We start from the raw sequence: 27,906 nt of genomic DNA, 5'->3' as shown, positions 1-27,906 counted from the left end.
AAAATTCGAAAATCGAACTATTCGGTTTTCGATAAAAACCGATGTCGATTTAGCAGTTTTTGGCTCTTAAACCGATAGTCGAAAATCGATTTAATATTCGACCTTTTGAAAATTAATTTTTGCCATCACTACTTTTTATCTTCACTCAAAAGAACCCGAAATATACCCTAAAGCAATTAATTTCCTTCTAAGGCCCGCTATTTTTACCACTCACTTACTTTTTTCGATAAATTAAAATGGACTGAAAAAATCAATTTGTACTCGAGAACAATGTTTTAAATACTGTAAACTCAACATGAGAACAAAAAACACAAAATCCATTGACTTTGAACACTCTCTAATATTTCACTAAACCGCAGTTTTTAAGGTTTAGTTAAACATCGTTACCTATAAAATATGTACGTTCATCCCAAATAATTTTGTTCCTACATTTATTCAAAAAATATAAACATTATTCTGAAGCATCAAATTAATTTTTTCAGTCCATTCTGGTTCATAAAAAAAAAAAAATAATTAAGAAGCATCCAAAATTTTAATGTATGTTACATTCAAAATTTCAATCGCCCCCTGGCACGTTTTAATATTATCGAAAAATTTTTGTATTTACAGAGAATTTTTTTCCTAAAATTGAACATATTTTTAGAGTGCAATTGAAAAAAGTCCAAAACGACCAAAATAATGGTCATCCTAGTGTGTATCTAATTTTGATTTGTTTGATCGGTTTTATAAAATAATATTGTCACTATTTTCACAAAGCTTTCCGCTATTTCCTCTAAAATTACTTGGCTTGAGAACTGTGAAGCCTGAGTTTTACTTGTGATAAGTACAGCGGTCATTTTGAACTAAAGAGATTTCTAAAATTATTTTGTGTAATACTCCTATACCGAAATCACGAGTAATTAGCAGGAATTCTGTGATTGCAAAATTAAACTCTGGCATCGTTTTTTTTTATTTATTATCTTTTTTAAAATCATTTTTCAAATTTTTTTAGTTTCTAAAAGCATCTACAGTCAACATTTATACAGAAGGTAATATCTTCAACCATTTTAATCTCACCTATAATTTTAATTAGATAATTACAGTTATTGAGACATTCATAAAATAAAAAAAAATTATAACATGCTAAGTAAAAACCTAAGTAACAATACGCATATAAATATTTTACACATGTTCTAGTCCTCGTGTAATCCCTCAGATGTCTACTCTTGCGCTAGAATTAGGATTTTCTAAACTGATAACTTACGAAAATTATTCAACAGTTAAAGTAAAATTCTTTATTAAAACACAACCTGATGACGGAATCCAGTTCACATTTGAATTGAGTGATATATGATGATAATCATGCTTTTGATAATATTCTGATGCGTCAAACAAACTCTGCTCCCCAGGTTCAATCAACTCAATTCAAAGCGAGAAATGATCAAATGCAATGTGTGAATTATCGTTAATTTTAATTGGCAAAGTTTTTTTGCTGCGTGTCTAACTTTCATTGATAATTACTATTGTTTTTTGCAGCACAATAATATTGAAAAGAAAAAGTTTACCGATATTAAACCATTAATCGTTTCATAATACCTGCTATACGAATTTCCATACTTCAATCTGTATTCTGAGTGATCTGTAAAATACGTAATGATGACAGCAAACTAAGAAATCGATGAAAATTGAATTTCAAACTTGAAATAGTGTTTCATCATAATTCATAAATACGTCACAATAAAATGATCATAAAATAATGAGTGGCATACATTTTTATCTTCTCGAACTGCATTCGGGAATAGGGAATGCTAAATAAAATGCAATGCACGAGACAGTGATAATTCAACCGTTTAATATCGTGCTATTTTTGAACCGATGGTAAATTATCACTGCCTATAAAGTATTAATAACTTATTGCAAAGTTGCCAGTCGTACGTACAACAAAGTGTGTGTGCGCGTGTGTGTGTGTATGCTGACACTGTACTGACCTATGTGCGACATTTACGTGGAATGTATCTAATACGATATCATAGTATTTTCACAGAGCCAGGCTCATTCGCAATTTTATTCAAATTCACGGAAACAGTTTTTAATGGAAAATAATATATGGCTCAGGCTGTTTGTTCGATTTAGGCAGGAATATTCACTATATTCTTGTGCCGCTGAATAATGATAAGTTACATATTGGAATAAGTTAAAGTACGAGTTGGAAATTATTAAGCGCTTATGACAAATATTGTGAATTATGATGTGACGATCTTTAATTGTACTGTTCAGGGAGTACATAAGAAATATCGTCCCAGGGATGACGATAGAGTCCTTGTTTTAATCTCTTTTGATCCATAAAGTGACCTGCAAAACAATAAAATTATAAGTTTTCGTTTCAAACTGATCTGTCAGAACACAGATTTTTTGCGTTGAAAGAAGCCGCTAATATAGAATACATACCAATGAAACCGATACTTCTTCCCAGTACGAAGAGGCTGTTGATAGCTCCAATTTCAATATATTCCTGAGCCTCTTCCCTCGTGAAGCTCCCGCTATTTCTCAGCATGTCGACAAATGCGCATGCAATCATGCCGTCGACATTAAGAATAAGATTAGGCTTCTTACTCGTCGTAATTTTTTCAACTTCCAGAGCATATTCCACTAGTGGTTTGGCAGGGAAATTTTCCAACACAAATTCTTTAATGAGCTTCACTCGCATATCTGGATTATTGATGGACTTAACCCGATGCCCAATTCCCATGATGAGCTTCCCTTTTTTACGTGTGTCATTTACGAATTCCTGAGGATGAAGGCCTGCGTCGTAGGCTTCTGAAAACATGTGGGCTGCACCATCTAAAGCTCCACCAAATCGATCACCCTGTAAGCGAGGAAAAAAAAATTCGTCAAACTTTGGGATGAGGTCAGTTGGAATTCGATATTATGTTTCACAGATGGTTCAACGTAATCACGGTTAATCTGAAACCATTTGATAACTTACAATGGTAAGTAACCCAGATACGAGAGAGCTGACTAAATCTTTTCCAGCTCGGGCACAGACGATAGTATTGTGGGCACCTGATACGGCTGGGCCATGATCAGCGGTGAGCATTAGCGACATTTCCAGAAATTTGCAGTAAGTTGGGGGTAAACATCGCTGGAACCACAGTAAAGATACAACTCCGCCAATTCCAACATTTTGTTTCAGCACCTCCGTCACTGGCATGCCCGCATAGAGTAGTTCTTGACCACGCTCATCGCAGATCGATGTCATGAAGGATGCAGGTTTTCGAATCAAACCAAGTTCCTGAAATGGAAGGAGTACAAATCTCTTAATGTAATAAGCGGCCCTGAATAAGATTATGTAAGGAGTTTGCAAAATGTGTACCAACCCTTGCCCAACTATAGTCCATAGGCACGGTGGGTGGTGGAACTTCAGGTTCAGGTCGAATGACTCCAGCTGTAACTAATTCCTGATAAACATTCTGGATCAGATCGCCGAGATTGTCGAAGCTATCAGGAACGTAAGCTCCAGCAGCTTTCAATGCAGCATTCTTTGCCACAGCTGTCTCAAGATTACTGTGTGCAATAGAACCAGCATGTCCGAATTGAACTTCAGATTTGAACATACTAGCACAGGTACCGATACACCAAGCTACCAAAGGTTTCGTTATCTTCTTGGACTTGAGAGCTTCGCAGACTTCATACTCTTCAACTCCACCCACTTCGCCCAATAGGATTATCAGCTTGACATTAGGATTGGCTTGATAACGCATTATATGGTCCATGAAATTAGTGCCAGGATAACGATCTCCACCGATAGCTACTCCTTCTAATACACCATTGGATGCTTTGGAAATTATATTATTCAATTCGTTTGACATGCCACCTGATCTTGATACATAGGCAACGCTGTAATAGGGAAAAATTTGGATAACTTAAGTGTATTAGAAGACAATAAACGGCAGATAACGGCTTAACCAGCTGAAAAAACTCACCTTCCTGGTCTGTACAGTTTGCTATGTAGAATATTGTCCATCATACCTCCGGTGTTACCAATTTTGAAACATCCAGGCTTTACACCACCAACAGTGGCAGGTCCGATGATGGTTACGCCTTTTTGCTGAGCGAGTAGAATTAACTTCCTTGTCATATTTTCAGGGATACCTTCAGCGATGATGGCAATAGTTCTGATTTGTGGGAATTGAAGAGTTTCAACTGTGCTGTCATAAGCTGAGCGCAAGGAGGCAAAAGTCACCATGACATCAGCATCTTGATGCTTGTTCATCGCATCTTTCATGTGTTTGTAAACAGGAATCAGTACCTATGAAAATGAATCGAGCTGTGACCATTTTTCTTAAACTTATCGCTAGTCTCATAAAAATTTTAATATGAAGTCCAGCTGACCTCTTTGTGGCCCCAGTAAAATTTCTGCTTGTGGTCACCGACAAATGGATATACAATAGCAGCTACAGAGGGTTCTGTTCTCCTGCATACAAAGTCAAAGTCCAGCATACTTTGAACAGCCCTGTTTTGCATGCCCCAAATAATAGCCCTTGTTTTATTGCTGAATAGCTCCTGCCCACCGGACATATCGACAACGTCGGTTTCTTTTATATTTTGTTGCTCCATAGGCAAGCCAGAGCTGGTCTTTTGTGGCGCTGGAGGACCAACATCCTGGCCAGAAGGGAGGAGAAAGTTAGCTGTCGAGAATTCCTGTGCCTCTGGATCAGGAATTGGCTTCTTTCCGAGAGCCATACCACAGATAGCCGTCATGTGTGTTTCAGGACCGAATACATAGCCACATATACCCAGGCGCTTTCCAACTTCGCGTATGATTCTGTTCGTAAGCATAGGTACGAATAATGCATGGTAAGTGTTAACAATTCAAAACACAGTAACGTAACGTGTTGTTCATTGGCGTTGATTTACCTTAGACCCTCTTGATAGTTAGGCCCTGCCCTCCTCACAAAGATTTTAATATCATATTCGATCAGCTTTGGCTGAAATTCTTGCAGAGCCTTGACGATTCCCTTGAAAGTTGCCGCAACGTTTGTGAAGTTAGCAATACCACCGCCAATAATCAGCACTTTTCCATCGGGATGCTTTTCTTTGGTCATTAGACTCAGAATGGTTTTTGCATACTCATAAGTTTGTTGCTCGCTGGGGGCTCCAGAGTATTCGCCATAGTTTGCCAACTCTGATGCACCGCCAAGATCGCAAATTGTATCGGAATAAATAACGGACGCACCTGAAAAACATCTTCTTTAATAGAAAAAAAAGAAAAAAAAAACACTTTTAGCGAACAAAACTGCAAATTACACGATTGCAGGTAACTACGACACGTGATTTACATTTCCCGAGTTTTAGAGATTTCTTATACTTATAACAACTCTCACCTCCGCCAGCAACCATTGTCCAGATGCGCCCCTTTCTATTCAGAATTGTCAATTTCAGACTGGCACCAGACTTAGCATCTAGATCAGCTATATAAGCTTCTTCCGGAAAAGCATCCCGACCAAAAGGAGGTGGATAATCAATTTCACCCCATACAGGTCGGCAGATAAAATCTGCTGTAGTGTCCAACTTTGCTGCAAGGTCCAGTACATAGATTGCGTCAGTTGTCACAACCAACGGATTTATCTCCAAATAAGTGAAGTACAAGTCAACGTACAATTTGTACAAAGCTTCAATGAATTTGGCAATCACACTGAAACAACCAAAAAACATTCGTCTGTAAGGAATTGATCTAACATGTTGTCAATAGTCAGAAATGAACCTGCAAATTTAAATGCATTGAAATATTGATAACAAAGCCCCAAAGGACACAGGACTTTTAGTGAAACCAGGAGAAAAGTATGGTGAATACCTTATCTGCGCATACTGGTAATTAATATCTCTACAGTTAAATGTGTATATATTATGATAGAAACAAAGGAGGATCTGTAAATTAGGCTTAAGATGAAAATTGTTGCTTATAACTTGATAGTGTCACGAAAATGACTCACGGTTTTTTAGCTGGCGATATATTGATTAATAATTTTTCAGTCAGCTTAGCCTGGTCAGGAGGAGATGAATCTACTGGTATTTCCAACTTCAGAGCTTTGGCATCTACGTCTCCAACGTCTACTCCACCTTGGTGATGGAACAGAATTGTGTCGGCCTTGCGATGGGAGTATATGCACACGTAAGCTTCTTCCTCCTATTGATGAGAAGTACAATTTGGCAAATGACAATTAATATTCGCTATTGGGTAATGTTTTAATAACAGGGTGTCTACTAAAGCCAACACTCCAAATTCCCTGAGGATTCCAGACTTTTCCCGATAACTTTTCAATTTTTACAGATGTGTCGGAGAGATAATTTTCCATTCGTGGCAAACTTAAACAATATTTGTCAGTATGAAGAGGAAATTTTTTTTTTTAATACATGCTTTACATAAAATTGTTCGTACTTCGATCTTTACAAAAGACAGCATGCATTCCTAAACTTTCTATCTATAAGTCGTTTAATTATTTAAAAACAAAATTGTATTTGTCGAAAAATTCCCCGAGTTACACCAAAATTCTCTGGGAATTCCAGAATATTCCAGAAGAAAAAAAGTCTCTAAGAATTTAAGGAGTTCCAAGTTGTTCCAGGTAGTAGACACCTTGCAAAAAGCTTGACAGTGAGTTTTTCAAAATTGAAAAAATTTCTTACAGGTTTGTGAGGTATAAAAGGTTCAATTATAAACGTCTTCAGCTTTCCAGTTGCTTTTTCGACTTGCTGATCTTTGTTCATCCTTTCTTCTACCCATTTCTGAACGGCAGGTAGATCGGCGTTTACTTTGATTAATCCCAATTTACCACGTCGTTTGATCAGCTGATCAGGCTTGACAACTAGTTTTTCAGTTTTGAGCCATGGATTTTCAACAGCAATATCAACCCAGTTTGTATTTTCGTCGATAGCCACAAACTGGCATTTAGCAGCAGCAGTTCCTTTCACTAGATTACGATTAATCAGATATTTGCCCGTCGCCTCGCGTATCGCCTTGGCTGACATTTTTTATAATAATCTGAAACACACAGGTTGAGATGTTTATTTATAAAGCTGTCCCGCTTTTCTTTGTTATATCTGAAATTTGAAAAAGCATTTTACAGTATTTTTTTGCATGTTATTTAGTCATAGTTAAACGATTCTGCTGAATAAATATAAAGAATAAAGAAGGTTTTCTGTACAGTGACCAGATATTCAACTCAATGATGATCATCAGAGAACCGTAAACCAGTTTTTCATATTGATCTTTGGACTCATCACACATAAGTGACTAGGATTGCCAAAGCTGTAGCTGTAGCAGGAAAAGTATATAGGCATGCAAATAAATTTGTACTAACATAAATAATTTTTTCATTCAACTAACTGGCACGAGGGAAAATTAAAGGAACACATAAGCGAATTGTTATGTACTACAAGAAATCCATTAGCGCTCTAGAATTCAATCGAACATTGAGCTAGACGGAAGGTTTCTACTTTCACTTATTATATGATAGTAACGTACATTTCTATGCATGCATATAACATCTACAACTATCACGATAAATTAATGACGGCACATTCAAAGCGTAGCAGATTGAAAAATTTATTCCTAACTGAGAATGAAAATGATATTCTTCAACACTCGACGTTCGACTGACGCATGTATCTACCTATGTACATTCTGCATATATGCCATGCACGTGTAAAGTTCGACGATAATTCTGAACGCGTGGCTTTTATCCAATTATGCTTACGACGCACAGGAAGACCATCGAGGCATCGTACGATACGCGCGTCTGACAGCAAAGAGAAAAAAAAAAATTACAAATTTTCAAACCTCGCGAATGGCGCGATTCAAAGGATATTCTGTATGCAAATCGAAATCAGCAATTTTTTCGTTAATGCGGATTCCTCATTATAACGTTATTGGTGACAAAGTATACATGTCAGTATACGACAATGAAATAAAAATAAAGTCAACGAATGAAAGGAATTTACACGTATATTTGGGTAATAGTCTACTAATAATCAATCGAACACACCAAAACACCGTATGGATGCCGAAAAGGTCCGGAATGCGGTCTTAACACAGAAACGTGTCAGTCTAACGTTATGGGACTTTCTCCGTTCAAAACTTTCTTCAAATAAAAATGGATCCGAGTTAAGTGCCTTTATATGTATACACATATGAATTTTTTAAGAAGTATTTTACATTTGCAAAGCAACTTATACAAATGTCCTGCTTCTTGTACGCATCTAGAATTAAATATTCGTCTAAAAATATCGCGATCTGAAATTGGGAGAACACTATCGGTCATTCAATGTCCCAATAAATCTAAACAGGCTTTTTCTCCTGATGTTATAAGATTGGCTCAGAAACAGCAAGAAGAAAAATTGCTAAAAACACCAAATCAAAGGTGAAGAGACGGTCGTAGCCGCGTCACGTTGAGAATATATTACCGATGATTTACGGGAACTTTAAGTCAATGAGGCTAACCTTGACTAAAAGTCGACGTTTAAATGAATTCTAATGCACGTATGCGCGTACATGAAAATTTAAATAAAGAAAGAAATAAGAAAACGAAACCTACAAGAAGAAGTAATGATGTAAGTAAGCACCGGACGAAACATTAATTGGGAAACTACATTTCAATTTGAGACATTAAATTTAAGAGGGCATAGCTTTCTATAGTTCAGCGCTCGATTCATAAATTTTCGCCGGCTTTACTTTCGACGAAGAAATAATATATTCAAAGAAACTTATAACCAATTGGTAAAAGATATAATATACGTACTGCGGTGAAATACAGTTGGAAAACGAACGCGGAAAAAATATGAATGAAACGTGTGTCCACTGAAAACAGTTTTACCTATTCTGAGATCAAGATATTGTAAGACGCAGAACACTTGGACGTCTTTCACCTGGTGCGTAAAGGTGCGTGATACTTGTGATGAGCCGAAATTGATTTCTTATTGTAACGGGTATCACGGTGTTAACTTGAAATTGATTTTAAAAGATATGAATTAAAAAGACGAGAAGAAAATGACGATAAAGCAGACCGTGTGCTCGGCCGACTGCTCGCGGCAGACTGAAGTTTCCGACGTGCTGCGATCTCATATGTATGCATGTGCATTATACGTGTATTATAATGTATGCCTGTATGAGTAGGAATCGCTGCCGCGCGTCCTTGCGATAATCAAATGGCAAAAGCCACGGATCGTACGATTTCAACATTTTTTTCCATATCCTAATCGTCACACTCATCCGATCTCTCTTCTGCTTCTCTCTTTTTCTTTTCGGAATATGACAATTTTTTTTATATCGCACGACGAATGCATGACTGATCTTCGCAATGCCCCCACGTTTTATTAAACTTACTCTTCATGATCAAGGAGAACAACATAATAGAAAAAAAGTACGACACGCTTATAATAGATATAAATTATATGTGTCATAGACGAAAGAACGACAAACAGGTTGAAAAGTGAAAGGACAAACTAATAGGAATCCGAACGCTGTTTGAGCCGTACTTGTATAAGAAATATAATATCTGTAAGTTGTATGAAATGAACGTTTAAATAAAACGTGAAACGAAGCCACGTGGCCAGGCACCCAGATCACCGGCCCATGACAAAGAAATTGTATATCTGGTTTTGACTTGTAAGTATTTTTAGTAGGATTTACCTTGTAATAATACGTCATAGCAAGCTTAACAAATAGGAGTACGGTGGCAAAAACAGGCGGAACAAATGATTGTACAGAGATTGGTTCGTTGAGTCACATATACGTCTATACCTATACCGACGTTGAATCAATTGTATAACGGGAAATTGGAGTTGATACCTATATTGTACATTAGAGATAAGAGCCAAACGGTTAACGATAACCATATGTCATGTAACGATGTGTATGGCAGGTATACTTTGTCGCGAATTGTATAACAATTAAATACTGCCACGTACAGTATATATAACAGTACGGATTGAATTTTAAACAATTTTGCGGACACTTAAAAATTATATATACATTTATTAAATAATTAAGTTGATATATGGTATATTCCTGTGTCCTGTACAGGAGGAGGATCTTTAGAAACGGGTGTCACATCTATAATAGAATGGCCCCCCTTCCTAAACGTGTGAATATAACGCACAAGCTGCATCGCTTAAAAAAATATTCTCTATCCACACACGCATGCGATAGAAATATACGGATACGTATCGATATCTTGAATCGGCAACGATTATTTGACGAGGGAACATCAGGCGAAGTAGCGCGATAAAATATGCAGGTTTATACCACGTGGTGATAAAGTCACACCACGGTTACGCGTGTACAAGCAGGCAGGGCTGTTATCACCGGCGCAAAAGTTGATCTGTATAGCGTATACACACACCTATTACTTCAATTTTGTTATATTCCAACCATTACGTAGGAAGCGGTCGCAAACACTGCAAATCGACTTGTTCGTTGCGTAACGCATCGTTGCTCTATAGTGTGTATTAGACGTACATTTTTTGGGAGTTAGTGGGGGGAGGGGGGGGGTTAAAATGCGTTATGTGTGTACACACACCTACGTGTAGACATTGGTCATACGGGCCCGTGCAATGGAAAGAATTTGAACTTTTATATAAAGGACTTAGATGTAATCTATTTTGACAATTATTGCAGAAATTACAATATGCACCTATTTAAGTTTACTTTGGGAAATTTCATTCGTTGTATTAATCTGCAGCACATGTTAATTTATTGCAACTCGGGGAGTGTGTAACAGTTATTCTTATCGTAATCTCTCAAACTGTAATTGTTACTTTCCAGTCGAATGGACAGCCCGAGTCAAGTAGAGGCGCAGGTGAAGCCTGTTATGTATAGAATCGGTTATATGCGCGCACACACACGCACATGCACAGAAATGTATTATCTAGTCACGACCTATCTCAACAATAGCGCAATATATTTCAAAATATTCTTCGCGACCGCGGGCGGTAATATCGCGATAAGAATAATGAAAATTTCTCACAAAGTTATGCCACCGCGAGGAAATATAGCTATAGGATTATTTTTTTTTTTATATTCTTAGTCGCGACGAACGCAATATTTCCAACATTTCAAACATTTGGACGGAACCCCCTTAAAACGAAAACCAATTCCCGATCGGCGACTGTGAATGTCTCCTTTCGCTCATGGAGGGGTCATGACGTCTACTTGACATTAACACACGAGTGACCGAACCGTGATGAATACGTGATAGTCACGGTTGATGACGAGCCTTGCACGTCGCTGTTTCGTACGTTCGTTCTTCATGGTCGAAAGAAAATGTTTGTTTTTCTTCAAATCACGCATATTTGATTTTTTATGTAACTTACACCATCGCGAGAACAATAGTCGAAGGAAATTCTATGACTACGATGATTCTGCGCCTGATTATGTCTTCCGAGAGAAGCGTCGTTTGACGTTATTACCACATTTACACTAACACTCGGCACTCGAGTCTTTCTGCCGTACGGCGTAAGCGCCCCGAGTGTATTTTTTACGATCTCAAATGATGAGAAAAGTTAAAATATCGGGCTAACGGGCCCATAAATTTCAGACGAATCGGAGGGAAATATGTTTTCCTAATTCGATTCGATGCTATGCAGTTGTCATTTTTACCTTAAAACGTGTATACTTATAGCGAAAACGAACAACAGGCATCGAATAATAAACTATTTTTTTCGCCTCCCACCACCCACCACAAATGAACGAAGCGCGGACCGAAACGTGTCTAAGACACGACTGAAGAATGAGAGTTTATTTTCGTGTAAAGCAGGTCGGAACGTGTATAAATCATTATTCATTCATTACGAATGATAATTCACGCGTAGAAGAGAATAGTGGATAATAGGCTTCCTGCATTCCCTTAGCTAATTGATCCAAGTTTTTTTTTAGTAAGTATACGGCGAAAAGGAAATTTAAACTATAAGCAGATCTATAATATCTACTTTGATCTACGTTCGGAGAAGTCCTGGACAAAGGTGCGCAGTTTTTGCATTATATCCGTAGAACAAAATCTCCCATTAAGCCCAAAATCGCTGCAGGGACGAACTCTCCTGTTTTGGCAAATAGGAATAGCAATACATGCAAGCGGCAAGCCTGTGGCTACCGGTTTTTGGTCGCCGCGCGGTTTACAATCAGATGGGAGTCTCGCGACTTTAGTCGGGGGTCAAAGTGCGAGTATTGCGTAAATCAATTTGCATTTGCGACGTCATGTGAGAATAACAGATAATCCGCACGCAGGAGGTCAAATAGATTCCTCGTAGATCCAAAGTGAGTCGTGCAAGCCACGCGGCGGCTCTTCAGTTTGAACAGAGCACGAAACGGCGCACAAATATACGCTAATAGAAATGGTGTATGTGAAACCCATTATACACAAATAGGGTACAAAAATATCGAAAACGCGTCATCGGATTTATTCGAGACTTTTCCTAACCATAACACAGGAATTCAAAACTCGAAGCGTCGCTTCGTACTTTTTACATAACTCCCGCGTTCATCCGGGTATATTTTAATTTTGTTTTTCCGTATAGGTTATACAGTAAGATAATTGGGCGAACAGTAATTAAGCGTGGCTTAATATGTAAATGGTATAATGAAGACTCTCGTGCAGCCTGCGGATAGGAAACGTATTATTCCTATTAGGGGCTGATTCAAATGCAATTAACGTGTTTAACACGTGATTGTCGTAATAGGCAAACACATTCGTCAGTCGACTGTTTTTGAATTTCCACCCATATTAAACGCATAGAAATTTTGCATAAATATGAGGAACGGCATTGGCTAATAATTTTTTAAAAGCTGCCTGACGTGTATGTACATAATTGGCGTACATCAGCGAGGTCTAAAAATCGTGGAACACTTGGTCTTGTGGCTCAATGAGGAGGCCACCAAGAGGCTGATATTAACTCGAAATAACGCAGGTTGCAGTCCAGCTGATGGGAGAAAAAGTTGAACAAATAAGAGACTAGAGGACGTGAAAAATCTTGCGTAACCCGTTGAACGCGATTACGTGGTTATTGAATTGGTGGTTAGGTTTCTGCCAAGGTCATTCCAGGTTCAAAATGAAAGGTATATCAAACATAACTGCTTCATCTTCCTATTTGGAGTAATGGTCTACACTATATTACAATCAGTCAAGCATGACAGATAGTCGTATTTGATTATTCCGATTGTTCAAATACCTCGTGCTTAATCAGGTTCTAATTACACCGAAAGATTACACATTATCGATATCAAGAGTAATATGAATCACCGCGGTCACATCAATAGTAATTCGCAAAGGGCACGCAACAATGAGGTGACTGATTGAAACAGAACTGAAATGACGAGTGAATATCAGATCTTTGCTATCTTCCTTTTACAATTGGGACGCAGCGGTAAGGTGATTGTTAGGTGTTTTAGGTTAGTTGTGTCGCAAGTTTTACGAGAAGTTTGATATTTTGAATAGAAAGAAGAGAACTTCGTCGTTTATACATTTGACAAGTACAATTGTCAAGTAAATACGATCCCGTCGTGCGTCGTTACTTTTGTTTCGATAGACATCTCTTGTCATTGTTGCAATACGGGTGTTATAAAGACGAGTAACAATACACCTATATTATCCAGACATTGGAAGGTAAATCGTGATTATAATTGGTCAGATTGAACGAAATATTCGATAATATTACTCACAAGTTGACAGGCGCCTTAGATAATAACGTGTAATTCAAAATTCGGCTGGAAATCCGACGACGAAAATATCCATCGACACAACCGACAGGGAGAGAAAGGACGGTTTAACGATGCGTCCCGCAATCTCGAAACACCGAAGACGAATAGTTGCCACGCTGTCACTGACTAGACACGACGAATCGGAACCTTAACGAAGAGATTAATCGATTTTGGGAGCTCTTTACATCATTTACAATGAATTGACACCAGTAAAAACAACTGACTCAATCTGAGGGAAATGAGGGAAAATCTATTATCAGTTAACGTCAGTTGCTTCTAATATGGCCGCGCGTCGGCGACACTGTCATTGACTAACTATCAAACAAGATGGTAGACCTCTTAAGATCGGAACACTGAACTCTATCTTCTTCTTTTTCCTTTATGGCTATGCCTCCGTGGAGGATATGCCAATGAACTCCTGAACTCTATACCGTTGACTGTCTATACTAAATGAAACTTCATAGTTTTGTATACGGCTGGCTTGCCGGCGAGAGAAAGCGCTCAAGGTATATACACGTGTGTTACTCTCGTACGGCGTACAGTCTTTCAAAAAAACTTATGAACCCGTTTCGCACGAATACGTAACGAGTAAATTAGTCGGATTAACTTTTTGCGTTGACGGTCCGACGCATGAGCAGTATCTAGTAGAAAGAGAGGACACGTGTATGTATATCTCTGGATCGAAAATGTTTTAGAGATCTTCTAGAGATTTGTCTAACTATTACGACATACTACTAGATGTAGTATGAGCTATGCCATGCTGCCGTCAATGTCCCGAAAACTGCAGCCGAAGTGATCAGAGAGCGGCATATAGGTATAGTCGGGATACTCCATTTCTTTTACTCTGCATTTGATTGGCTGAGCGGAAACGTATCGACCAATCAAGTGTAGAGCGAGAGAGACAGGTTAAGACGGGCATCTATCTTTCTCCCTCACTCCACCGCGGAATTTTCTGCACATGCTTAGCATAGAGCCTGATGCTCTAAGATGCAAAGCTACCTCCGGTAATACATGCTCCAAGCTTTCGTCGTAACTGAATCTACATGAACAGTCTTTAAAATTTTTGATCTTTCAGCTTAGTTATAAATTAAACTGGCTAATCGTAAATTACTTCCAAGATTAATAGTTTTTTTTTCTCGGGATCGTATATTAAAATACTTTTATCAACTATATTATATTACATAATATTTATCACTCAATAAATATTACAACATGGAATGTATGTACTGCATTAAAGAATCTTACTGTTTCGATTTTGTGAAAAAATATTTTCCGTTCAATAATTCATTCATCTCTCCGACAGTTTCAACGTACTGTCATCGTGAACAGGAATAACATTTTTAATGATATTTATAAAAGATTCATTCATCTCAGGCATGAATTGGACTATACTGAATAAATATCCGTAACTAAATCGTCAATTTGATGAATTTTTGGTTACCAGCCAACATTGTTGTAGTAGAATATCCTGGATTTTCGTTTCGACTGTACAGAATTTGAAAACTTTAATTTTCGTATTTCTTTGTATGAAAATATCTAAGTAATTCATCGCCGTTGCAATCATTTACAGGAAAATTAGTTTGCATATTGTCGTCAACAAGGGTTAGACCCTGCCCTCTAGTTTTGCCAAAACATCGTGTGTGTGTTCAATAACACTATAGATGTAAGGTCTTTCCATCGGGTTAGCTTTCAGCATTGAAAGAATTAATTGCTGAACATCCTGTAACAAGGACCATAAACAAGGCGTTATAAAAACAAACTACGGAGTCAACAGTGCTTTTGTTAAGGTAATATTTCAGTCGATTAATCAATTACCTCATTGTACGGTGCATTTTCCGGGAATGAAACATTGGCGCTCATCACTGCCAACGCTACGCTGTCCCCTCGCTCATACACGGTATCAAATGGTGATTTGAAGTAACAAAGTGCATACAAAATACAGCCAAGTGACTGAAATAAAAATGAACATCTCAACTTGAATTATTTACCCTAATGTTCGTAATACGCCAAGTGTACTGGGATAACACATTTTTTCTTAAATAGAACATTACATAATAGTAACGTACCCAAATATCTGTCCTCTCATCAATCATACAATAACTGTCTACATTAAATAACTCTGGTGCTCTATAAGGCATCGAGCACCTTTCAGCGGCAACGTCCTGTAATGTTTGTGCCGTTTGTGCTCCACATACTTTGATCCGGGCTTGTGCTACTGATCCTAAAAAATTATTATTGAATAATATGGTTACAACCATAATGATCTGGTGAAATTATTTGTGTGAATCATCTGTTATGGTACAAGAGAAAATTTACCCAAATCCATAATCACTGGGGTGAGCCCTTCGCCAAGAACAATGTTTGCAGTTTTCAAATCCCTGTGTGCTAAAGGCTCGGGTTTAGCTTCATGGAACGCTTTGACTCCGTCACAAATTTGCAAAAATATTTCGAGAATTTCCTTAGGATTCATGTAGTCGGACGCTTTTCCTCGCCGCTCCAGTTCGTTGGCCAAAGTGCCTTTCTGAGTTACATTCGACGTTAGCTTTGATCTCGAAGCACCTCTTCGAAAGAAGGTGAATTAGTCCAACTTACGTGATAGTAGGGTAAAATGAGCAGCACTTCACTAGTAGCATTAACTACCGGATCAGCAGTGCCTTTGTGTGTTGAATCGATGCACTCTATGACATTTGGGTGTTTTATAATTGTATGATATTCTATTTCCTTCAAGGCCAATCTTTGGTCCTCCGGTCCATGGCAGACAATCTTTTTGACAGCATATTTTTTATGTGTAAGAGAATCCTCGACCAAAGAGACAGTACTGAATCCTCTAGAGAATAACGAAGATTATATTAACCAGGAATAATCGCAATCCATCAGGTTGTATTAGTAATAATATGTATGCAAGTATACCCTTCTCCAAGATGTTCACGCACAGTGTATTTCCTTCCATTAACTGTGATTGTTTCCTTGGCGCAAATGCACCCCATTTTCAAAATCAAACTCAAACCCAAACTGTTCATTTTTAACGATACATAACTATCACAGAATCAAATTTCATATAAATAATAATATTTAATCATTGGGTAACCACTTTCAAAGCGCCAGAGCCTTACGGAGATTTGGCTGTCACAAACAGAGAGCAGGCCATGAGTACTTTGAGTAGCAGTAGGGAGTAAGACGGAGTAGCAGCCAGGTAGTACCCTAGCGCCACCTACGGTAATAACAGGTCAGTACGCGAGCCGTAGAGCCGGTACAGCTGATTGACGTATGTCTGTACCGTCGGCCGATAAATGTTTGGCTTGATACATGACACAACTTTGCTTTGGTTTCCGCATCTGTATATGAGTTAGTTAATGATATTTGGTTATTTCCAAAAGAAAAAAAATGGCTTCACGCACGTCGCTAATTTATGAAAAACAGCGTTGACTGAGGATATATGTATAACAATAGATAGGTTTTAGTACGGCAAAGGCTTTGGAGTCTCACCCACAATAGCATAGTGTGTAAAAAGTAGGTAAACTCGGTCTCCTCGGTCTTTTCGGGCCGAGTGTAAGTTTGCAATATTCGTCTTTGGTTGGCACAAGCATACTCGCCAAGCACGAAATTGAGGTTAAAGTCGCGCAATGTTATTTTGAATTCATATCTGACTCTGGAGTACTTCAGAAGCCATCCATTTCTAACCCAGCCATGACTTTATTCCGTAGAGGAACCATTCATACCAGCAAGGGTTACGATGAAAACGACAAAATATAACTATTATTGATATGTATAAGGAATTCATTATGGTTGTATTGTACATACCATTCAAATAAAATACACGATTACCGTTTGGTACAACGTTACAGGTGGTACTAATAAAGAAATTCTGAATTATGATACTCCTGCTATCGTTTCACTTCGTCATCGAACTAGAAATGCATGAGTTCTAAAGTACTCCAGAAATAGATATGGATATGAATTTTCGTAGAGATGGCGGATATCGTAATGATTTTCTACCGCTATTTGAAATTCGTCGCATCGAATTTCGAATTTTCATCCATGATCAGTGACTTCGAAAACAGCTTCCACCGATTTTCGGTAAAAATCAATCGATTTATCGTTTCACTTCGTCATCGAACTAGAAATGCATGAGTTCTAAAGTACTCCAGAAACAGATATGGATTTCAATTTTCGTAGAGATGGCAGATATCCTATTTATTTTCTACCGCTATTTGAAATTCGTCGCATCGAATTACGAATTTTCATCCATGATCAGTGACCTCGAAAACAGCTTCCACCGATTTTCGGTAAAAATCGATCGATTTTTCGTTATTGACGTCGGCTATGTGTGATAGGCCATTTTGAACTTTAAAAATTTGAAAGGAGCAACGTCCAAAAAGCCCAGAAATTAAGTTTCCCTGCAATTTATTGACGTCGACCATGTTGGAGCCGCCGTTTTGAACTTTCAAATTTGGACTCCAGATTTAAAAGGAGCAACGGCAGAAACCCCTAGAAATTAAGTTTTCCTGCAATTTATTGACGTCGACCATGTTGGAGCCGCCATTTTGAACTTTCAAATTTGGCCTATTTTTAATCGAGTTCCCTCCATCACATTCTATCCGTAACATCCTCAATTGTAGTCTATTACGCGGTTTTGTGACGCTTGTTCAGTATACTTCAATTTTTAATCGGTATTGGCGACTAACTACTATAGTGGCACAGTGAGAAAGAGGGACGTAGCAACACTACGTGTCCTCTGTTTCTACGGCAAGAGCGTACCTATGGTAATTGAGTGCCCTGAGCATTGCATTGATATAATCCGTATAATATGAATAAACATTATACACTAGTGCATAGTGCGGATCAGGTTATGGATACAAACAATCATTCAACAGGGCCGAATTTAAAACTGTGAAGGCCCTAGGGTGATAAAGAAGTGGGAAGCCCCTAAGTATTTTTCAAAGAAAATAAACAATATTCATTTCTACAGTGTTTCAATATTTGTTGGGCGACAAATACAATCCAAATACCAAATTCAAAAATTCCAAATACAAAATTTTTAAATATCCGAACCGTTTCACCGATTTCATTCGAATTTTATACCAACTTTACTTTTATAATACTCTACAATACTATATATTTATAATACTCTATAATACTAAATTCGGAGGTTAGAGAAAATCGACGATTTTTACAAAATTTCATAAAATCTGAACCGTTCGACCGATCATTCCGATCGTCCTTCTATGATACTTTGTTTATAAAAAACAAATTTTTTTACGAAATCTGAAAATTCGTGGAAAATAACTTGGTCACAAAGAGTAATTTCGACAAGATTGGCCATGTCTATGCGAAACGGGAGCCGCACTGTATTTCAAACCGTTCTGAAGTTATAATGGTTTTAATTTTACAGTGCCAGAACATACACAAACATGTACACACTATTGATGCAATTTGACGCTTCATTTGTTAAAATTTTTTTCTTTTTTTGGCCCACCCTAATATACACACATATATTATCCAGACATTTTTCTGAATATGATTTTTCGATATCTTGGAACATTCTGAACACATTGACATCGAAAACAGGGAAAAACAAATGTTGACCATCACCATGCATATACTCCATGGGAAAGCAAAGAAAAAAAATACCTCAAAAGTGGGAGAACTTATTTTTTATCAGAAAAATGCGTTTTTTTACATTTTGTATACTATTTGTTAGCAAATTTGACCTAAAAATTTGTATTATGGAGGCCCCTCTTTTTGGGGGCCCCGGACCTTCAGCCCCTGTTGTACTTCACTAAATTCGGCCCTGATAATCAATAATATCAGTGTTTATCATACTTTCGAACGAAATAATATAATATATAAATATGGAACGGGCATTTTCGTTGAAAAATCTGATACACACAAAATATTGTAACATAAGGTAAGTTTTTAAGTATTAAGCTAAAAAATTTTAATGATTGGCTTGCACGAAGAAACGCAACATATTAACGGCATCATTGAGTAACTAAACGAAACTTAATCGGTACTACACAACAACAGCAATGCTTTAACGTCTGTATGCTCTACATTACAACAAAGTCTGTAGAGCAGTTAAAATTGTTTGATAGTCAACCGATCTTTAAGAAAAAAAATTCTACACGTATCTAGTTTCTATTCTATAAAAAATTTCACTATCAAACAATTCTAACTGCACTACAATCATCTACAGACGAAATGAAAATGATTCCATTAATTAAATTAGTTTAGTTTGATGGTTTGTCGGATAAACTCATATTAATGTAAGACAGAGAAAGGATGTAGTGTTACTACTTCCCTCTCTATACTGAGCAGGCTTTCTCCATATCTGTATGCTCTAAGGATTATAGTTCAGTGGTAAATTCCCTGCGCTGCACGTCGTTTTTAAGTTTCTCAAACCGTCCGATAGGGGGAACATGGGCAAGGCCGATTTCCGCCATTTTTAAAGAGCTCAGTTGCTCTCGAACTCTTCCGCAGCGAAGGTGTTCGGCTTTAATTGCGTTCTGTCAATTCGCGGTACATATTTGGATTCAAGTTATTATTTGCATCACCCCGACACGAAGCCTCGATTTAACATGTTAACGTACAATGACTAATCAACCTGTATCGAACGTTGGAAACGTTTATTGACTGAAGACTCAAAGACAAGGCTTGCAGCACATTGGGAGGCTAAACAAAATTGAAGGAGAAGAAAAAAAAGAAATATGTCTAGTGTACCGCAAGTTTCTAGCGGGCTAAGCAAGCTCAAAAAGAAACACTTTCGTGTTAAGCATCAAAAGGTGAAATTATTTCGGGCGAATGAACCGCTGCTTAGCGTGTTCATGTGGGGTGTTAATCACACGGTAATGTATCACAATTACTTCTTCATTATCCACAACACATAGCTCATATTATCGGTCCTATTTTTTTTTAACTTTCCCATGGGTCTTTATATGCTCGATATCTCGTAAAGCTGTAGAAAAAAAAGTTGCCATGCATAGCCAAACCCGACGCGTGTCGACCAATCGTTTTATCATTCAATCATACACAAAATTGGCCCATGGCAATGAATTTCTTTTCTATACTCTACGTGCTCATACCTTTCCTGTTTTTTTCCCGTCTCTGCAACTTTTTATTAATTCAACGTACTGTATTTGAATTGCACAAATGAATGATGCCGCAAACTCATACCCCAGGCTAGACTTAGCCTCCGGTTAATTATTTAAATGATATGCATCATATGACTACTACTTCATAAATGACAGTACTTCTATTCACATATAAGTAGACACATACCGCTTATCATCAAGTCTCTGATGTACGTAAAACAGAGACGCATGCATTATGCAACTGCGGCAATATGAAATATAAAGATTTGTTGCGCGACAGCTGTACATGTGATATAACGTCTGTCTGCAATTTTCAGTGGCTTTGTATAATTGTAAGAAAGAGTCGATAAAAAAAAATCAGTAGTCATATATTTTAATGAAACTAATCGAATAAAAAATGTCAAACTTAGCTATGTAATGTCATGCGATACGCATTATTATTTAACAAAACTCTGCATTGTCTAAAGTAGTATGTAAAAAATGTCAGTCTCGATATTCAACAGGTTTGTTGGTTGATAGGTATTGCATTTTTTCTTATCTGGTAGATAAAGGGATGTCATCATCACAATCTACCTATGAGATAGCAAACACTCGCTTCTTTATTGAATTTTAACTTGGCCTTGCTTATCTTATACGTATGATCAGCTTTAAATGGCTTAAGAGAAAGGAAGAAATAAAATTTTTCAGCAGAACTGATGCGTATTGAAATATTCTTGTTGTCCCAATATTCATAAACCTGAGATTTGGTGACCTGAGCAATCCTCTTCTTGGAATATGAGAAGGAAATTCTCTACTTCACAGCACAGCCTGTTCACTAACCACATTTTAATCTACCACTTACGTCGATTTTTTTTACTAGATAATTAAAAAGGTGGCACATGAATATTTATTTATTCTCTTTTTGAGCAGATAAACGAGTTGAGCCATGTCAACATACCAGTTATGCTGCTTCCTGATGATTTTAGGGCCTACAGCAAATTAAAAGTTGACAATCATCTTTTCAATAAGTAAGTTCTAGTGTCCTATCTTTAAATCATAAGATAAGAGAACTGGGTACATAATTTGTATCTCATTATTCGTGGGCATAATTTTAAACTTCCATCTCACATTTCGAGAACAATTATTCCAATCCAATGCTCGTCGTGCCAATTTATCTGAAGGCCGCATGCTTAAAGTCTGTACTTGAGTTATTTTCAATTTAAATCTCAGCCGCCGCGATTTAAGGAGGGTAGGTACTTGAGCATTGTTAATTGTGGAGGTCGCGCCAGCAGTTGGCCTACCAAGATTGGAAATAATCAAATACCTTGACAAATCAAGTGGTACTTAATGACCACATTGAAGGCAAATGCCGAAAAATCTTACTTTGATATACTCGGATAATAATTGCCTTGAATGTTGTTCCAGAGAAAACATGCCGTCTCACTTTAAAATCAAAGAATACTGCCCACTGGTCTTTAGGAATCTGCGAGAAAGATTTGGCATAGATGACTTGGACTACAAGGAATCTATGACAAGGTGAGACGTTCTTATGATAGACAGAAAAACTTATACTGGGAAAGAAAATGAAAATATATATATATATATATATGTATATACATTAGGGTGTGCGAAAAAAAAACATTTATTCTTGAAACGTGCAACATAGTTTTCCTAGAGCATCTCAAATAGAATATCATAACAAAACACGAGCTCTTAATATTGATATTTAGAGATGCCTATCTTGTTTTTTCCATTTTCCATTTAAATAACACCTAAAAAAAATTGGAAAATTGTTTACTTTTGCTTTCTCGTAAGAGGCTTGACTTGTAAAGTATCTAAATACAGATTCTTATAGGAAATTTCATGCTCCGTAAAAAGGTTCTGAGATAGAATTTTCCTAACTCTAACCGATTAAGAGATATTCCAGATAATCCAATGTTTATAGGCAAATATCTCTTAAACGGTTGGAGTTAGGAAAATTTTATTTCAGTACTTTTTTATTCAGCTTGAAATTTCCTATAAGAATCTGTATGTAGATAGTTTGTAAGTCGAGCCGTTTACGAGAAAAAAAAAATTCAAAAATTTCCTGATTTTTTTTTTAAGTGTTATTTAAATGGAGAATCGAAAAAATGAAGTAAGCACCTCTAAACATCAATATTAAGAGCTCATATTTAGATCAGATATTCTATTTGAAATGCTCTACCTAAATTTTGATGCACGTTTGAAAAAAAAGAATTTTTTTTGTAATATACCACCGTAATATACATACACATACATTTATTTCCTATACGATGTTGTATCCAGGGGCTTGGATGCATGAGCAAGTGACAGCAGTTGTACAGATCCATAGATTTATGCTTTGTAACGAAAGATGAGCTACCTGTTACAGCTTGGAGCATGAGATCGTATATATCTTTGTTATATTTCAATGTCTACCAATATCCCTAGCCACACCGTTATTCGGTTTAACATGTTAGAGTCTATTATGCGGGTCCCGTAAATATTATGGCAAAGAAAAAGCTATGTTTGTTGAGTTTAAATGACTTTTGCTAATAGATGTCGGACGTTTAATCCTTCGCGAGCTAAACGACGGCCAGACTCGGCAACTGCCGTTGGAAGGACACGGCAATTGGTGCAGCGATCGGCAACTGTTCCCTCGATTATTTTATCCCCTCCTCCTTCTGCAGTTTCACATATTCCAGTTCTTTCTAAGCCGCAGCGTGCCTACAGTCTTAAACCAAAACGTTTGAGGTCAGCTAGGTTTTTACATGAGTTTTTTTGTGCGTGTCATTTGTGGCTAACGTGAAGAGACAAGTTTTTAGTTTGAATATCTTTTTATTATTGCATTCTTTATTTCAATTTCCTTTTTTACCTTTTGCCACGCACTCCCAAGTGGAGCCCCAACTAACACCTCATCATTTTTTGTAAGAAAAATAACTAATTGTTGCAAGGCCTGGTATAACTGGAAGTCTAATCAGTAGAGATGAAAATTTAAAAGGCGCGTGTACACATATGCATACTTGACAGGTGTGATTCACATTTTTAAATTGGCTGTAATTATGACATTATGAAATAACTTACATATGACCTCCAATCATCGATTTATTATGGTCGTGTTTGTAAAGGAAAAATGGCTACGTTTCAAATTGATTTACTAACAATTGTAGAGTCAGCCCACAAATATTTACAAATGTTACTTTCAATGACAATACATTAGGGTGGTCCTTATTTAGGGTGTTGACGAATTTTTGTCGCCCCAGCCCCCAAATCAACTTCAATCAGTTTGAACAAAATTGTCTAATTTTTTCAGATTTCTACCTCAACTGTCGGATAGTCCGCTTTGTGATCGGAATTTCTTATGAAAATAACATGGGAAAAACTTTTTTTCTCGGTATATATTTTGTTGCAAGAGTAATAATAATAAAAAAAAAAAAAGTAACTGCGAGGTTTTAGTGGGCATTAGTGCTACTATATGTAAAAAAATTTACATCACGATACCAGCAAATTTAGACGAATTGCACTTCCTCTAAATAAAAAAAGTCAGATTTCGAAGGTGTGCAATTCGACGAGATTGCGTTGTATGATTATGTGAATTTTTTCCCAGACAGTAGCACTAATGCTGACTAAAACCTCACAGTTACAAATTTTTTTTCAACATTATTACTTTAACATTAAAATATACCTTTTTCCCATGTTATTTCCATAAGAAACTTCGACCACAAGGCGGACTATCTTAGAGTTGAGTTAAAAATCTGACAAAATTATGTAATTGTTTTTTAATTATTTGAAGTTGATTTGGGGGATGGGGTGGCAAAAATTCGTCGACACCCTAAATAAAGACTATCCTACAATACATCTTAAGATACTGGTACCATTCATAATTTTCCTTTGATTTATATATTCATTCAATACTATTATAAACCAATTTTTGACAGTTTTGATCAGTGTTATTCCATTATAATATTTGACACAGCACTTACATTTTACAACTGTGATCGTTGGCATGCAAGAATTACTGTGTTTACTCATCCTTCTAATACCTTTTAGATTCATGTAAAGGAAATTAGTCTTAAGGGGTTACATTCGGTCATAGGGTTAAAAAACAGGTACATTTTTGAGATTTTTTCACAAGCAAAGTAGGGAGTAGATTTATTTAATCCTCGTACGGTGATTACATACCATTATTATGCATTTGTAGTTAATTTTTTGGTTTAGAAACTAATGAGTTTAGGAGTTACAACCATCGTGCTGAACCTCTGCAGTTCTCGCAGGAATAAATGGTGGGGATTGTAGTAGCGAAGCATCGTATTTGAAATCAAAAATTCAAGATATATTTTAATGTGGGTGTCAATGGTTATTCATTCACGATCGCTTTTTCGATCGAAAATTGTCTCGTATTTTAGGTGTCATTAAAAAACGACAAAATTATCAAAAAATCCGATCATGATTGCATGCGGAATCATAAAAAGAATGTGCATGCAAAGTTTGATGTAAATCGATCGAAAAATTTTTGAGTTAGGAGCTCCACCACAGCGGAAAATGTAGTTTCGAGATAAACACGTTTGAAGTTTTGACATTGGTTTTGATGTTGATTTTGTTGTTGATTGATGTTTATTGAATTTTTTGAGAATTTGGGAGGTTATGCATCTTTCGCATATTTCTTATAACGTTGTTATGTAATCCTCGCTAGTTTTGGCAACGGTAATGTTTATCTATTTTCTTATGAATAAAATCTTTTATTAGTTTGCCACGGAATGATGGCATTATAGTAGTGAAAATAAATAAATGCTAAATTATGTCTGTTGTGCATGTATTGAAGTTGAATTTTATTTAGTCAAGCAAGTACCACTGGTTCTTAGACCATTGTCATGATTATAGCTTATTAATTTGGCTTGATGCACTTTGAACCTATTGATATTGAAGATGATGTTGGAAGCATGAAACGACTGCGTAAATTTTAGCTTTTCTTTTAGATCACAACCAGTTCTCGACGACTCATCAGGCAAGAGTGGCGCTAAGTTTTATCAATCGTATGACAAGTTATTCATCATCAAAACTTTGACGAGTGAAGAGGTAGAAAGAATGCATTCATTTTTGAAGCACTACCATCCAGTAAGTCAATTTCAAACTCTTTCATTGCTTGACGAAAGAATTGAAAATGCCCGCTAACATAATTAAAATTTTCCAGTATATCGTTGAAAGGCATGGCAAAACATTGCTGCCGCAGTATCTGGGCATGTATCGCTTAACTGTTGACGGAGTTGAGCATTACGTTGTTGCCATTAGAAATGCTTTCTCAAATCATCTTCCCACGCACAGGAAATTTGATTTGAAGGGATCGACAGTGGACAGAGAAGCTTCTGACAAAGAAAAAGAGAAAGATTTACCGACATACAAAGACAACGATTTTGTCAAAGAAGGAATGAAAATTTACATAGGAGAAGAGGCAAAAGGAAAGCTCATAGAAACGTTAACAGCTGATGTCGATGTTAGTAGTTTGATGTTGATTACTCGTCAAATCCGCTCAAAGTATCTTTGAATAATAAAAGTTCAAATCATTCCATAAACATTATTCCATTTGCATACAGTTTTTGACACGGCTACATCTGATGGACTACTCGCTGTTGCTTGGTGTTCACGACTGTGCACGAGCAGAACAAGAAAATAGAGAACGTGCCGAGAGAGAAGATGATGAAGACAATCACGAAGATGAAGACGACAGTGAATCCGGTAGCGGATTAGATACTCGCGGCCCCATGGGAGAGTGGTAATAGCTAAAATTATCTTTGGACTTAATTCTTTCATAAATAATCATCGAAAGAGCTATATAATGTCTGTGAATTTGATGTAATTTATTTTCAAATTTGCACCTATTCTCAAACACAAGTTCACCATAGAATCCAGTCCTTGATTTCATACAAATACAGCTACGAATCATGCTTCACGACAGTATTGTAATACCTTATTTTGTTTTTATAGCCGGCACTGGGGGGGCTTTGCGGTAACGGGGATGTCAACTCCCCCAGAATCTCCGCATACTGCTTTAATGCGAGATTCCAGTCTGCAGTATGAAGGCACTATCATACCTGAGTTAGATATATACGCGATCCCAAGTTCAGATGGTGAGATTTCTAATAATAACTGATCCGACCAATATTTCAGTAGATGTTATTAATAGTCTGTTGGGACATAAATTGGGGAATGGGTTGTATTAAAAGAATTATACAGAATCTGGTATACACAATATATAAAGTGGAATTAAAAAGAGAAGAGAAGGAAGATGTTTGGTGAGAAGCGTTCACGTTGTTACATTCTTTTCAGGTGCCCCGTTGAAGGAAATTTATTTTCTGGCCATAATAGATGTCCTCACGCATTATGGCGTGCGTAAACAAGCTGCAAAGGCAGCTAAAACCGTAAAGTACGGTGCAAATGTCGACGGTATATCAACTTGCGATCCGGAACAGTACGGGAAACGATTCATCGAGTTCATGAGTAAAGCGATAGAATAAGCTAAGATACTTGATCAAATTCAGGATACATATAATTTGAGAAACAACAACATTTGGAAATGATAATTTTTTATTTCTTTTGCTCGAGGGATTTTGAGATTGATTGATTAAATCGAAAATTTGACATAATTGTACACATGTGAAAAAGTTGAATTAAACTTCACAATTAATTTAATTTGGAGAAAACGTATTGTCAATCACTTTGTTTTGCAAATTGAATTGTCTGTGATGGGGTTGTTAATATGTGATACAGTGATTTAAAAATGTTCAGAGCCTCACAGTGAAGTAAAGACTTGCAGCAGCAAATATTAAATCTTTTGAATATCTAACATTTTTTTTCACTCTACACAACCAGTACTTTCTCGAATACAAAAAGAGCCTTGTGAATACGTCAAGTCGTATTTGTCTGTAGCACCAACATTCTATTTCAATTTGTGTTCAAGTCAAATCGTTACAGTTCTCTCATTGTTATTTATACAACTGCTGAATGTAAATTCAGCAATTAAAAATCTTAATCGAGCCATCAAATGATATGTAAACACGATTTTGAATAGGTCATGTACAACATTGTAGATAAATTGTTTTATACGTTATTATAATA

At 36.8% G+C, this 27,906-nt stretch overlaps 3 protein-coding genes across 6 annotated transcripts; 1 reads left to right on the top strand and 2 right to left on the bottom strand.

Annotated features, from left to right (window-relative positions):
- Positions 1-1,762: 1,762 nt before the first annotated feature.
- On the bottom strand, positions 1,763-13,951 carry LOC124408433 (ATP-citrate synthase). 2 transcript variants are annotated; one of them, XM_046885319.1, is made up of 12 exons: positions 13,688-13,951; positions 6,664-7,018; positions 5,973-6,166; positions 5,364-5,674; positions 4,897-5,215; positions 4,372-4,804; positions 3,963-4,288; positions 3,357-3,876; positions 2,966-3,271; positions 2,428-2,845; positions 2,172-2,331; positions 1,763-2,121 (listed from the first exon to the last, which is right to left on the bottom strand). In XM_046885319.1, the coding sequence occupies exons 2-11, from the start codon at positions 7,003-7,005 to the stop codon at positions 2,240-2,242; spliced, it is 3,261 nt and encodes a 1,086-aa protein (XP_046741275.1). In that variant the 5' UTR covers positions 7,006-7,018; positions 13,688-13,951; the 3' UTR covers positions 1,763-2,121; positions 2,172-2,239. The 2 variants fall into 2 exon arrangements, with proteins under 2 accessions (XP_046741275.1, XP_046741276.1); XM_046885320.1 differs by lacking the exon at positions 13,688-13,951 and adding an exon at positions 8,850-9,047.
- A 1,007-nt stretch (positions 13,952-14,958) lies between these two features.
- Positions 14,959-16,881, bottom strand: LOC124409361 (serine/threonine-protein kinase 16). 2 transcript variants are annotated; one of them, XM_046886937.1, is made up of 6 exons: positions 16,637-16,880; positions 16,319-16,553; positions 16,043-16,247; positions 15,793-15,947; positions 15,542-15,676; positions 14,960-15,446 (listed from the first exon to the last, which is right to left on the bottom strand). In XM_046886937.1, the coding sequence occupies exons 1-6, from the start codon at positions 16,744-16,746 to the stop codon at positions 15,330-15,332; spliced, it is 957 nt and encodes a 318-aa protein (XP_046742893.1). In that variant the 5' UTR covers positions 16,747-16,880; the 3' UTR covers positions 14,960-15,329. The 2 variants fall into 2 exon arrangements, with proteins under 2 accessions (XP_046742895.1, XP_046742893.1); XM_046886939.1 differs by lacking the exon at positions 15,542-15,676 and having other exon boundaries at positions 14,959-15,446; positions 16,637-16,881.
- A 3,291-nt stretch (positions 16,882-20,172) lies between these two features.
- Positions 20,173-27,906, top strand: LOC124408585 (phosphatidylinositol 5-phosphate 4-kinase type-2 alpha). Of its 2 annotated transcripts, XM_046885614.1 has the most exons (9): positions 20,173-20,571; positions 21,727-21,824; positions 22,222-22,332; positions 23,353-23,547; positions 25,770-25,908; positions 25,985-26,284; positions 26,385-26,563; positions 26,776-26,918; positions 27,118-27,906. In XM_046885614.1, exons 1-9 carry the CDS (start codon positions 20,434-20,436, stop codon positions 27,303-27,305), a joined length of 1,491 nt encoding a protein of 496 aa, XP_046741570.1. In that variant the 5' UTR covers positions 20,173-20,433; the 3' UTR covers positions 27,306-27,906. The 2 variants fall into 2 exon arrangements, with proteins under 2 accessions (XP_046741570.1, XP_046741571.1); XM_046885615.1 differs by lacking the exon at positions 23,353-23,547.

This window comes from Diprion similis, chromosome 8 (assembly GCF_021155765.1).
Source record: "Diprion similis isolate iyDipSimi1 chromosome 8, iyDipSimi1.1, whole genome shotgun sequence".
NCBI classification, from domain to species: Eukaryota; Metazoa; Arthropoda; class Insecta; order Hymenoptera; family Diprionidae; genus Diprion; species Diprion similis.
This window is presented reverse-complemented; position numbering and strand designations above follow the sequence as displayed.

Excerpts from the sequence above, each read along its gene's own strand:
- LOC124408585 (XM_046885614.1), top strand. The coding sequence starts at position 20,434 with ATGTCTAGTGTACCGCAAGTTTCTAGCGGGCTAAGCAAGCTCAAAAAG. Across the intron at positions 20,572-21,726 it reads TGTGGGGTGTTAATCACACG|ATAAACGAGTTGAGCCATGT; the intron begins GTAATGTATCAC and ends CTTTTTGAGCAG. Across the intron at positions 23,548-25,769 it reads CTTAAACCAAAACGTTTGAG|ATCACAACCAGTTCTCGACG; the intron begins GTCAGCTAGGTT and ends CTTTTCTTTTAG.
- LOC124408433 (XM_046885319.1), bottom strand. The coding sequence starts at position 7,005 with ATGTCAGCCAAGGCGATACGCGAGGCGACGGGCAAATATCTGATTAAT. Across the intron at positions 4,289-4,371 it reads TTTACTGGGGCCACAAAGAG|GTACTGATTCCTGTTTACAA; the intron begins GTCAGCTGGACT and ends TCATTTTCATAG. Across the intron at positions 3,272-3,356 it reads TGGACTATAGTTGGGCAAGG|GAACTTGGTTTGATTCGAAA; the intron begins GTTGGTACACAT and ends CTTCCATTTCAG.
- LOC124409361 (XM_046886937.1), bottom strand. The coding sequence starts at position 16,746 with ATGAACAGTTTGGGTTTGAGTTTGATTTTGAAAATGGGGTGCATTTGC. Across the intron at positions 16,248-16,318 it reads TCATTTTACCCTACTATCAC|AAAGGCACTTTGGCCAACGA; the intron begins GTAAGTTGGACT and ends AATGTAACTCAG. Across the intron at positions 15,677-15,792 it reads ATGAGAGGACAGATATTTGG|TCACTTGGCTGTATTTTGTA; the intron begins GTACGTTACTAT and ends TTTTTATTTCAG.